This window comes from Carya illinoinensis, chromosome 13, assembly GCF_018687715.1.
Source record: "Carya illinoinensis cultivar Pawnee chromosome 13, C.illinoinensisPawnee_v1, whole genome shotgun sequence".
Classification (NCBI taxonomy): domain Eukaryota; kingdom Viridiplantae; phylum Streptophyta; class Magnoliopsida; order Fagales; family Juglandaceae; genus Carya; species Carya illinoinensis.
Window position 1 is genome coordinate 33416754 of NC_056764.1, and position 13394 is coordinate 33430147.

Consider the following 13394-nt stretch of genomic DNA (forward strand, 5'->3'; position numbering starts at 1 on the left):
GTTCAACCACCATGTCTAACAACCCTTGCTGCTCCCCATCCCTATTAGACTCAAATAAAACCAAAGCTCCTTTCGTTTCAAATTTCCCCACCGTGCACTGAGTTTCCCTCACTGTTTCCTCGCCCTCAGAGTCGATCGACAGATGTTTCCGAGCTACAACATCATTTTCCGACGCTAGTATAGTCACCATTGCAGCAAGGCTATAAGTCGTCGGCATGGATGACTCCGACACTAGTTTCTGTGCCACCTCGCAGTGCGTTGGCCCTCCTGACGACTCTTCCTCCCTCTCATCGACAGGTGGCACTATTTGGTCTATGATTTTGTTCTCTGGTGCCGGTACCGTCAACTTTGCAGCAATGGAAATGGTTGTCAGCCCAAATATCTCCGGTACAGGTTTTTGTGCTTCCACGCCATTCTTTGCCCCTATAGTTGGCTTAAGGATTTGTGTTGCCGTCTCCTTCTAACCTACCTCCTCACTTTCTGATGTCAATACTGACAGAGTAGTGTTGGATGTAGCCCTTAGAGTTACCGGCGGGTGGCTCTGTCTCACCCCTGGCCAGTGTTGTTGGTCTTTTGGCATCCCTTTCGCAATGGCTGACAGTGAGCCCCTTTCAATTTTAATGTTTAAGAGTCCAATTCTTCCTGGGTAAGTGATTGGAGTGGATTCGAACCAATCCAATTTTAATTTTACTTTTATTGGGCCTGATGGGCTTTGGCCCGTTGCTAAACATCCCTCCATCTAAAGTGTCCAATCCCTTCTTTCGTTGGCCTAGGCCCATATCCACTTTATAAATTAGTGTTTCTACCATCTTTTTAAAAACTCCCAAGTCCTCTTTCAAGCATTTTAGGACACTCTAGCCTCACTTTCTGTTGAGCCGACGTTGAGCAGACCACCACCATCATTTTTTGTGTAAATTCTGGAGTGATTTTCTGGCACCTCAAACTACCTCTGACCATGCTTCTCTGGAACGGTAACAGTCTCCCCTATTGCTCTTCCCTCTTTACCCCTATCACTTTGCTGCAATGCCAGTGAGTGGCCCGCACCGTGTGACACCACCACCAGTTTCCTTGCCCCACCCATTGCTGCCTCTGCATACGACTTGACCTGCTTCCCCTTGTCTACCACCTTGACCGGGAGTAAAGGCAATGCTAGCCTAATCTGTTGGGATAATGGACAGAGCATAAGAGCATGCTTGATCTCCAAAGAAAAGCTTTGCCACCCCCTTCCTTCCATTCCTTCTGGGATCACTAAAAGTCCTTGCTGCCCACTTACACCATATTTTGCTAGTTCTAGATAACGCCCAAAAGCATTAGAAGACGATGAGCGAAGATAACCTTGTTTCCATCTCAATAAGTTTTGCAAAAATCAATCTTGCCCTCCGATAACAAACATTCTTCCAAAGTGTTTGCAAACCAACGTGTACTAGCCCAACTTAGTACCATCTCCTTTGTAACTTTCCTACTCCTCTCAATAATACGAATTCATTTTGCCCCCACCAACGTTAAGACAACACTTTTGTTTCTATCAGTATGTGTTTTAAGAGACTCATCCTTGTAAACTAAAACAAATAAGTAAATGAAAAACAACCGAGAAGCTTGATTCCGGCAAAAGTCACTGGAACAACTTAGCAGTTGGTATCATTTACAGAGAGAAAACATGCCCAGACTCTCTCTCCACGGTTGGTAACTTTTAATTTTGGAGTTTCATGGGTTGCTAATTTACATAGCCAAAGATAGTTCTACTTAATTCTATTTTTTTATTTTTTATTTTTATTTTTATTTTATTTTTATTTTAAAATTTAGATTGAGTTTGTAGAGTGAAGCTTGCTGAGTCCACCTTGTTGAAGTTCATGGCTGAGAAGAAAATGGTTTAGTAAACGTGCCCGAACATAGATTTTCTTTTTATGGAGACATTTTTTGGACACTGAAGGGATTTACATATTTAAAAAAAAGTCGTAAAGGGATTTGTCTTGTTTTGGGGAATGATTTGGAGCTTCTCATGTTTTCTACTTCTCTGATTTTTCAGAAAACATTAAGAAGCTGATGTGTCATCTTCCCGTTAAATGGTGTAAAGCATATGTCCTAACCATGCACCGTATTGAAAATAATGTTTTCTTCCTTTATGATGTGCCTCCTTTGTTTTCGATATTTCTCTCGACTGATTGATTTTTTATTTCAGGTTGGAGCGAAAGACGGTAAAGAGAAAACGGTTGTTTGCAACTTTAAAAGTTATAGGGACGGTGCTGGAACAGTTGACCAAGGAGATTCCTGAAGAGGTTGGATATCTTCTGTCTTTTCTTATATTTGCAGGAATTAAGCCTCTACCTTTTATTTGGCTTCATTTTCTTAGTATTTTTCTTTTAACCCTTTTGAGTTGCCCAATTTTGTGGGATATCTGATGCTGAAAGGGGAAGTGTGAAGCACATACTCTTTTCTTTTTAATCTTATGAATTTGTTTTGAGTGATCCCTTTTCTATAAATTTTATAAAAAGGAATTATGTCAATTCTCCTGCTCATTTAGAGAAGAAATTTCTGTAGCGTTCTTTATATATATGCTTCATGTGAAATGAAATGTTGGAGTTGGATTAACGGATTGCTTTTGTTCTTATTATCTCTGTGGAGACACTTGTTTCTTTTTAAGTGGGCTGTAAAGGAAAGACAGCTGAAACTTTTTATTTTGTATTTTTATTTTTATGATGCACTGCAGTTTATTTTTCCTCAGCTTGTATAAAACTGTCTTGGAGCTGCCACATTTAGGGGTGTAACGTGTCCGGTTCGGTCCGGTTTTAGACAAAATTTAGGACCAAACCGGTCTACACCAGTTTTGTATTTTATAAAACTGATTACGTACCGGTTATCCTCCTAAACCGGTATTCCGGTTTTACCGGTTTCCAGTTCGGTTTGGTCCAATTTTTCGGTTTTAATATACTATATTATATATTATATAATATAATATATTATAGTATATAATACTATAGTAATAATATATTGTAGTATATTGTAATTATATTATAGAAGTGATATATTATAATATATAATATAGTGATACATTATAGTATATTATAATATATATGGTGATATAGTATTAGTATAACTATTAAAAGAATAAACAAAATGATATAAGATTTTAAAATTTAATATTATATTAATTAGTAATTTATCATATAATTCAAAACTATTTTATATATAATTATATATTATATATAAAAATTATATACAATAGAAAATTTTAAAATATATATTTAAGCCGGTCCGGCCCGGTTTTAGAAAAAGAAAAATCGGAACTAGATCGATTTTGACCGGTTTTGAGAAAAATAAAACCGATACCGGACCGAACCAAACTCGGGACTGGACCGATCCCAACGGTTTGGTCCGGCCCGATTTACCAGTTTATCGGTTTTTTTGTACATCCCTAGCCACATTGTCTAGTGCTTTGAGATTTTTTTTAAGTTAGTGGTTTAATTTCAATGCAATTGTGGCCCTTTCATAGAGAATTGCAGTGTAATAAGCATTTAGATCTCACTGTGGCTTTTGATCAGGTTCATAAACTATAGTGGGGAGTTCTTACTCTTACTGGGAAATATCATCACTGTTGTTCCTTGATTAGCAGAGGCAACTTTTTTTTGACTTGTAAAAGAAAGGTCTATTACATAGCGCAGATTGCAGGGCATATTAATTCTCCTTATCCTGTAGAATTTATGATTGGAAATGAAGTATTACTTGAATTCAATTGGCTCTATTTAAACATATTTTTTGGCTTTTGTTGAGTAAACTAGCTCTCTTATGGGAAAATGGATTGATAACTAAGCTAATCTAGGGAAGAAAATTTCTCCTGTACTTTGTTTTTGGGGGACTAGATGCTTTTAGTGAAATCACCACTTGTTTCAAAAGTTTAAGTTGATGCAAAGAGATAAATTTAATTATTTGTAGTATATTTTTAATACTCCTCATGTGCGGGCCAAACTCCCTCTCAATGAGTGGGCCCAACACATGGATAAATCACTACTTGTCTCAAAAGCTTAAGTTGATGAGAAGAACCTTGTCTTCAAAATTGTGCTGAGATGATTGTTAATATGTTCTTAGTTGTCATAGATAAAAAATATATATATATATATATGTTCTCGATTGTCAGCCTCATATTGTGACAATGTTGGATGACTTTTGGTATCAGATGTCTTATTAGTTATTACTCAATGATAGTTTTTAAGGTCAATTTTGGGTGTATCAAATAGATTTGTATGCAATAACTACTTATCAAAAAAAAATTTGTATGCAATAACTATTTTTCTTCCTTTGCATAGGTGCTCACGCTTTAGGGTTGGTGTTGGGGATTTTCGTGGACTGTCTTTCATGCACATTTTGTAGATAGAAAATGCTGCTGGGTTTTTTTTATTTTTTATTTTTTTTATTTTATGTTTGTGTGTGTTTTTTTTGGGGGGGGGGGGGGGGGGGGGGGGGCTTCTTTTTCTTTTGGTTGATGGGGAGATAGAACTAGCTTTTTGTTGTTGAAGTGTTATTGAGAACTAGGGGAGAGCACCGACATTGTCAGAGCTGGAATCCAAAATCCCGACTCCGACTTAATCGAAGGCCGATTTCAGCCTCCGCCTCTGATACATTTAGAATCCGCTCTGTCTCGGACTTCGACACTGCAAAGCGGATGTCGGAGTTAAGAGTTGGATTTCAACATGCAAAAATTTTCCTCTTTCACATTTTAGACCCACCAAACACTATCACAAGATTGTGATATTCACGACGAAAAATGAGTGCATAATCAATGGTCAAGATGATTGTAAATTTTAATTGTGTCCTATTGTATAAGTTACAAAATCATGGTATAAATTATTCTTCGATATGAAAGCTGATAGACATAGAAATTAAGTAATATATATATATATATATCATAATATCAATAAGAGTAAAATAATAAGTTAATTGATTATAGTATAAGAAATTAAGTATCATGATATAACTATCAATAATTACTCTTAAGATATAAACTAGTACATATATTGGTACAAGTTATATTTAAGTATGTCACGATACCACTAACAATTACTCTATCGTATACACGTGCATATTTTAGTATTAAGTATAAGGAAAATATATTAATAATTTATTATGATAGAACCATTAACAATTACTCTAAGATCTATACAAGTAAATATGTTATTATTGAATATATGTATAAGCTAAGATTTATGATATGAAGTATACCCTGTATCAATTATTATAATTTCAAGCCTATAGTTATAGTATATGTATAAAATAATAGCATACCCTTATATAAATTATATAGCATACATCTAACATTAATCTAGTAGTACACATGGTGATTACTATATACATGGTATAAATTAGTAATAGTACATGACTCATATTTAACAGTTACTACCCCTAGATATGTATTAGTACAAATACTAACTAGAATTTAATACTGAATATATACATAAATGTGTGATTCTATAAAATAAATATGCCGTAATTATTAACACTTCTACTAGTTTAGTATTGAACATAAGTTATAGACTTCAATATAAGTATATGCTATATATATATGATTACTATATAAAATAATGGTATAGAGTTAAGATATATTTTATAACATGTGGTTAATGATGTCGGAGTCAGAGTTGGTCAGAAAAGTCCTCCACCGCCAACTCTGACTCCGATTGGATTTAACATGAAAAACTCAACTCCGACTCTGTTTTTTTGGAACTCCAACTATGATGGTGCGGAGTCGGACCCAGAGTTGGTGGGTTGGATTTCTACAAATCCTACCACTTATCAAATAAAAAAACTGGGAGCAGATTTTAGTAAGTTTGTCAAGTTTGTGGCAGCGAGGGTGGGGGTGGTTCCCTTGTTTAAGATCACTTCACAATGTGCTGTTTAGTAGGATACCAGGAATTACAAATTGCAAACTACAAATTTGATTCTTGATTTGATTAATCTTCGTGAGTGTTATATTTTGTTTGGTATTTGTTACACCCCCTATGCGTGTGCAAATTACTATGGAATATGCTGATAATGTAGTTTTCTTATTTGATTTGATGTAATTTTATTTCATTGCTTTTCTTTCCAGCTTAAACGGATGATGGAATCTGACACTGCAATGACTGAAGATTTAATTGCTTATAACATTATACCATTGGATGGTCCGTCCTTAACAAATGCCATTGTGGATTTGCCTGAGGCAAGTTTGTTTCCTTTTATGTAACTAATGTAATTCTAAAGCAACTGTTGATTATTTCTTCCATTATTTAACTTGAGGGCCTTATTACCAGGTGCGAGCTGCAGTGTCAGCTTTAAAGTACTTTGGGGGTTTACCAAAGGACAAGAAATTTAAATAAGTAGCTGGTGCATCGGCCATGTTGCTATTCCCTGTGGCTTCATGCCATATAGTGGAGTCACCAATGCCACAATTAAGAGTACTTTCATGCCAGGTACTCGTGCCATACAACCTCCACTCTTTTTCATCTATAGATGAGAGCTCATTTCCCTACGTGTTAAGATTATTGTCAGCGTTAACTAGCATAAAAGAGAGTATTAGAGATGGACTCTTACCTAGCATATAAGAGAGTATTAAAGATTGACTCTTTCCAGAAAACTTAACATTACCGATCATCATGAAGGAGGAAGTTGTATGGTTGAGGAAAGAAGTGACATAATTAGTTGATCATCGTCTTGTTTCATCCATATGCAAAGATTTTTAAAATCCCAAGTCACAAAATTAAGAAAGAGAGTAATGAATCACAGTCGAAGCCTTATACATCCCTCGGTGATCCTCCCATATGGAGCGTAAGATTGTAGTTTTTTCAAGGCTGAAAATTATCTGCTTTGGAACAGACGTATAGCTAAAAAGTGAAACCACAAGATTTTAACCAAGTTTGGCCAACTTCAAACCCATATCCCTGAGCAACTCCAACAAAACTCGACTATTTTTAGATAAGGATTACCATCAGAAGTTACGCTCTCACAACAAACTGCTATCAGAGCATAGTATCTACCATCTACTGTAATAGAGAGAAAAAGATTCAATCCTTCACGCGTGTCAATGTTAAGGATTCAACTATTTGTTGTGGGTATTATATATTTGTTTAGCCGCTCCATTGTACTTAAGCTTTTATGTAGGATACTCTTAACAGTAATATGTGTGTGTGTGTGTGTGTGTGACATATGGCTAGATCATCGCTTTGTTCCAGAAAAAAGATGATAATAGTGCAAATAATGGCCCTGACAATAATCTCATTTGGAAATTATTTTCACATTGCTCCAGATCTAGTAAGGATATTTCTTGTACCAAATAAATCCTCCAGAAATAACATGAAGAAAACAATTAAAGTTAGTTGTAATATCAGAAGACAAAAAAACAAAAACTTACAGGAAATAATGCATCATCCAACACACTCTTGGCCAAATCTTCTTCAACGGAAAAATTCATATTTTTGACCGTCTCAGAAAAGTATGCTAATGTTCCTTTAACTACAGCAGAACCACCGGAGCTTCTCATACAATTATTGAAGCCGTCTGCCTCCCCCCATTCTTCAGCTTTGTCGATTCCTGGTTTATTTGAGCGGCCAATCACAGCATCATATAGTGTTTTACTAATCACAGGTTCAGGTGAGGAAGGACACATTGAACTAGATAACTCTGAAGAATGACCAAGTGAACTTCCCTGCTGACCTCCACAAACAAAGACCGAAGGGAAATGGATGATTGGAATGGGAGGAGCTTGAACCCCTTCTGTGAGCCAATCATTGTAGTATACCGCAAACTGGTTAGTACCAAAATCAAGAATCTCATTATACACTTGTTCAAGAAGCTTCAGTTTCCTTGGCCTGCTTGGTGTATCTGCTAGAGAAGCAGCTTGCTCGTCGTACCATGCCTTCAAATGTGAGAGCTGCGGAGAAAAAAGATAGTCCCATAGTTCAGGTAACAAAATTGTTCGTGCCTGAAAAGGTGAATGCAAAATATTTGCAAAAGATGCTTTGCTGCAGTCCTCTGTTTTTCCTTTAGTTTATATACCACGCTGAGGTAGAGATGAGCACAAGCTGACAGCTTAAAATTAGGAATTCCAGATGTGAACCCATCCATCAAACCATTCGAATATAACCCTGTAATTACACGCAACTTCAAAGAAGCCCTTTGCAATTCGTTAGCCTTAGAGGAGCTCAGCAGTTATTTCTACTGCTTCAATGGCTTGTTCAAGGCTGGCCATGACCTTGCTCTCAGTACTGTGCCCTTCTTCAAGTCCAGTAAATTTAAGGGAAGAAAAGTAGTTGTGATGCAGAGTAGTACGAAATTCCTCATCGTTTAGAAAGCATTTAATATATCCATTTAGGATGGAGACTATGGCTTGGATAGCAACTTTTTCAAGAGCAGGCTCTGAAATTACTTCTTCAACTTTGTCACGTTTTGTACTCTGGTTATCTTCGAAGCTTTTGCAATTCCATGAATGTCTCTTACACGTTTCATTCGAGTTTATGGGCTTTTGCATGCTCTTCCTATTTGTGGCACCAAAACTCAAACGTCCAAGCATCTGTTCTGCCATGTTTTTCCCATTCAACTTATCCAATCTTTTATCCCTCCCTGACCTCTCTTTGTATGCTTCCTTTTCCCTGCATCCATTTGAATACTTACCAGTCTCTCTCTCTCTGAGCTATAAAATTTATTTGAATATATAATCCTGAAACTCTCGTCATCCTGCCTATGATCCTCTATTTCATTTTGTGGCATGTTTCTGGATAAGTTGGGACGAAAACTTTTCCCTTCCTTGATATGGCTAAAACGCCTCTCTCTACTTTCTTTCTTCAAGCCTTCATATTTCTTTTCCAAAAACTTATCCCTTGATCACCTACCCCTACTGTCATTTGGCGGTAATTCACTTCTCGAACTGTGCCGAGCTACCTCGGACCTTGCCCTCTCCATCTTATATCTATGTCCCAGTACAGAATCATTCTTGTATTGATCTCGGGAAGTGTAAGAAGACATTCTTGCAGCATTAAAGGATGATCTAGCCAATGATCTTACTTTAAACCCTTCCTCCACAAGAAGCTCCTCCAAAGATAATGCCATTTCTGTTGATGTTAGAAACTCCACCACACTAGAATAAAGGAGATCACAGTGAAAAAGGTTTATGTACACATGAATTGAAATAAACAGCCATTAGTAAGTCAGGAAGACCGTATGTACAAGGGATTATGACATTGCCTCCTGAAGATTATTATAGAGGAAATTTTATTTCCTTGAGTTTCTTCTTGTTTTCTGACTGTAAGGAAGGAGAATGTTATCATGGAATTACTCATTTAGTATTAACTACTAGCAAATCTGTTACGGTGAAGGTTTTATCCATCAAATCCCGAAATCTTCTTTGAAGTTGACATATATCATATAAGCTAATTCATGCAATTTAATGGAAAGTCCACACAAGCTTGCTATGAATATTGTACCTTGAAATTAGTACTTCTAGAAGTTTGCACGAGATCAAGGATATTAGAGGAGGGGTGGGGGGGGACATTGGAGTGAGAGTCCACTGCAGAGATCCCAATTACCCACCTTTATGAGTTCCATATCAGAAATGAAAGCAGAGGAGTGCTGAGCCACAAAAAAAATTCTACAAAAATAAATCTACTTTTAATCTAACCTACTGTATCAACCACATCAATTTTTGGGTTATTTTTGTGGTTCTGTTTGTGATTAAAGCATTTATTTTTTTCTTATCCAAACTTAGTTCAGTGAATTTAGAACTAACTAGCAGGACAACAGAAAGAATCCCACGATAAAAAATAAATTAATAGGAAAAGAGTAGATCTAATCTCTGAATTCCTTTCTTTCCTTCTCTTTAACATAGAATATGCAGCATACAAACACCATGCTAAAAAAGTATCAGTTGGTGTACCTTGCAGCTCCTTTTTGCAAAAGCACCACAGAGACCACGAAACTTCAAGCAAAAACCAGTTCTTCAGAAGCCCCATACATTTTTCCGGATATATTTCGCCTATTCAATGACGTTTGCTCTTCTTAATATCATCAGCTCAAACCGGACTTTCACAGCTTTAAATTTGCGTGAAAAAAATAAATGCATCGGTCTTCTATCGACGAGGTTTCTTAGAGCAGATAGATACTAGGAATGTGAAGGAATCGCGGGATACAAAAAGAAGGGAATGTTGGAGATGCGGAGTGAGGAAACGACACGAGGATAAGTATGCAATGAAAGTACTTCAGAGAAATGAAGGAGCAAAACTCAAATGAAGCAGAAAACGAGTGAGAGATGGGGAAGTTCGTGAAATGGCAATGCAAGTAATGCTAGATTGACAAATGAAAGTTGATAACAAATGCACCCTGGGTTTGCAAAATTGAAGTTTCCTGTCAGTTTTATGACCTTTTCAATGGGCCTGAGGGATCTCCAGACTCTTTGTGTCTGTACGACGTTCCTTTACATGCCAAGCCGAAACACAACGCTCTTCTGGAGGTTCCAGAAGTCTTGGACCGTTTCCAACTGCCGCCCTTGCTGTTGTGGGTATTTTATCCTATTTGTGGTCATCTTGTGAAAGCTTTCCAATTCAGCCTGAGAATAAAGTTGCTGTCTAGGAATGGAACAAACTCAGAAATTGCCGAATTAATGCACATCAATGCCGTGGGAAGAAAGCTAACTCCTTAATTAATAGCGACAGATGGAGTAGAATGATTGAATATCGATCATAGTATGTTTGTAGTAGGAAGAAAACCATCCAATAAGCATAGGATGTAAATGGCAATGGAGCTAATTTACCAAGATGATGATCCTAAAAGAATCTGTGTGGATTTCTTGGAAACCATGGCCGGATTTCTTAACTTAAATGTTGACACTTGTGCTCTAAAGTTTGAATTGGTCAAGAGTTGTTGGAATGCTGCCAGCCGAGTCAGCCAAATTAGTGCTGATACGGGAAAATAACTTCAGAATCTTTTAAGTCCTAAAATAACTTCATATCATTTTAATATTATACCTTTTAATATTTTATGAAAAAAAAAGTACAATGAGACAAATTAATTTGAGAGAAAAAAATACAAGAAGAGATAGAAAACAAATAAAATATGTTTACATTTGTATATAGTTTCTTCTACATCTAACGACAACACTGTACAGAAATGTAAAATAAAAATACAATACAGCATCCGTTGGATGCACTTTTTAGACAACATTCCTTTAAATTTGACATAACAATGGGTTTTAAAAAAACCTATTGTGAGTGCTCTAAATTGGAGATCGAGTCCAAAGAGGAGAGGAAGCCTCCAATCACCGTCGCTGAATCCCGCTGTGGACTGGTTCTTAGTTAATTTTCATGTGTATACGCACACATGTATTTGATATCCTTGTGCGCTATGAATTTATAAGAAATTCCTTAAATGCAATGATGTGTAAGCGCAGAATGGCAAAATCATGAATGATTTTTATTAATTAATCAACATAATGTGAAATGTTAATTAACATATCAATTGTGGTATAGACCCAATCTGAATCTACACCTGTTTCTTTATATCGTCTCTAGCTAGAGCCAGGGTGATGCCAACCACATTCTGTGAGGGAGGCAAATGCATGGTCAATATAAATATTGTATATTGATTACACAAGTTTAAAGCATCAAACATCGCATGCTAGAACTATGCGCCATCCAATTTCAGTTCAAAATAAAATTACACAAGCGAATTTATCAGATAGGCCTATGCATTAGGTAATCTACTAGAAGTAATCTTATATTTTCTTTCATGACAACAACATTATAATCTAAAAACTTAATGTTTTACCGTTCTTTTTTTCCTGAAAAGGTTATCTTACAAGGAAAAAAAAAACCTCCCTGATGAGTTTTCTAACAAAAGCATATTTAATACTTCAATATACATCATATCATACTAATAAAAAAAAAAAACTTCAATATGCATCGTAGTTACTCTTGATGAAACAAAACAAATAAAGCCCGTGGAGAAAGCTAATAAATCAATAAAGCCCATGGAGGAAGCTATAAGAGGTCAAGGAAATGTTTGAGTGAAAGTAATTTTTCAAGATTGAACGTTGATTCTTCACTTCCATGTTTCCTTTGCCGCAAAACCCAAACCAACCAACTACAATGGCCAACCAAGTAATCGGTACAACCTTCGAAGCTACAGAAGCAAAATCAAGAACATGTTTTGGATTCTCAGAGGCAACACAAACAGAACCAAAACCATGTTGCCAAAAATTTTTTAAAACGAAATCTAAAGAAATGTGTAAAAAATGTCAAATTAGGAGAACAACAGGAAGGGGAACAAAAAAAAAAAAAGCACTCCTTGAATAACCGAATCATAGTGGACCTCTCACGGCGACCGTAGACCTCTTCCTCACACACGACGACAACCGCGACTCAGATATCTACACTATGCGACGACGGCGACCGCAATAACCGGAATCCTTCACCAACGTCGGCGACCAAAGATGAAATACTTCACAGGAGCTTCACAGGAACTCTCTAGTTTTGCTTTCAGTGAGAAAACAAAGACCCATTTCAATTTCCCTCCTTTCGCCTATTTCATGTTTTTTTTCTTTAATATCGGCTGACATGGCAAGCCGATGCCGCAGGGGTACCGCAAGCCGGTTGTTTATAGAATTATCCATATATAATTGCCATTTGCCCTCGAAGAACCTAACATAATTAGCATATATTAAAAATATGAGGAAAGTTAATAAATAATAATATCTTAGGAGCAAATCAACATGTATAGACCAGCGAAATGCAAGACAAAATGTTTTACTGTGACTTTTAGTCATAAAATTACAACCTGTTTATCGGATTGTACCAAAATCGCTTCATGCAGCTTTCCTTGGTAGGAAATGGGGGATCAAGTCATTGACCCCATGTGATATATATATATATATATCTCTTTTCTTTTTATTTTTTTCTTGTGTTATATTTGTTGGTTTGGAATGAATTTAGGGATTCTGACTCTTGTATCATGCAACTATTAAATATATCTATAATATACTTGTTTAAGGAAAATAAATCTTAGGAAGAAATAAATTAGCAAGAAAATGTTAGGCGTACCTAGAAGGAAAAACAGGGAGCGATTGAATCCTTGACAGGGAATCCTCAATCCTCCGAAAATCAAACGGATATAGCTCGAAACTTGAGAATCAAACTGAAAATATGAATGAATTTCAATGACAAAATGACGAGAAATTATTATTCATTAGGAATTTTCACTCTCGGTAAATAAATTCGAAGCTTAAATTCACATTTTTTGTAATCATGATAAGAAGATTTTAGGAGAGATGGGGAGGTAATATGGATATTTGCTTCCATTACTTTTATTTCGTTGGAGTATAGCTACGTGATGTCGGAATGAATTTTAAAAGTTCTTTTAATAATAATTCTTTTCTTATTTCT

At 36.2% G+C, this 13394-nt stretch overlaps 1 protein-coding gene across 5 annotated transcripts in view; it reads left to right on the plus strand.

Moving 5' to 3' along the window:
- The window catches only part of LOC122291996 (callose synthase 9-like), a 29386-nt gene extending 18456 nt beyond the window's left edge, over positions 1-10930 (plus strand). Inside the window, exons 5-9 of one of the 5 annotated variants that reach the window (XR_006236833.1) lie at positions 2180-2276; positions 6080-6190; positions 6282-6440; positions 7612-7929; positions 9887-10930. Coding sequence is in view for 1 of the 5 variants with exons in the window: in XM_043100124.1 (XP_042956058.1) it covers positions 2180-2276; positions 6080-6190; positions 6282-6347 (274 nt within the window). In the remaining 4 variants the exon portion in view is untranslated. Of the gene's footprint in view, positions 1-2179; positions 2277-6079; positions 6191-6281; positions 6694-7611; positions 9338-9886 lie in introns of those variants that run through there. The other 4 variants (XR_006236832.1, XR_006236834.1, XR_006236831.1 and 1 more) reach the window with 4 other exon arrangements.
- Positions 10931-13394: the final 2464 nt, after the last annotated feature.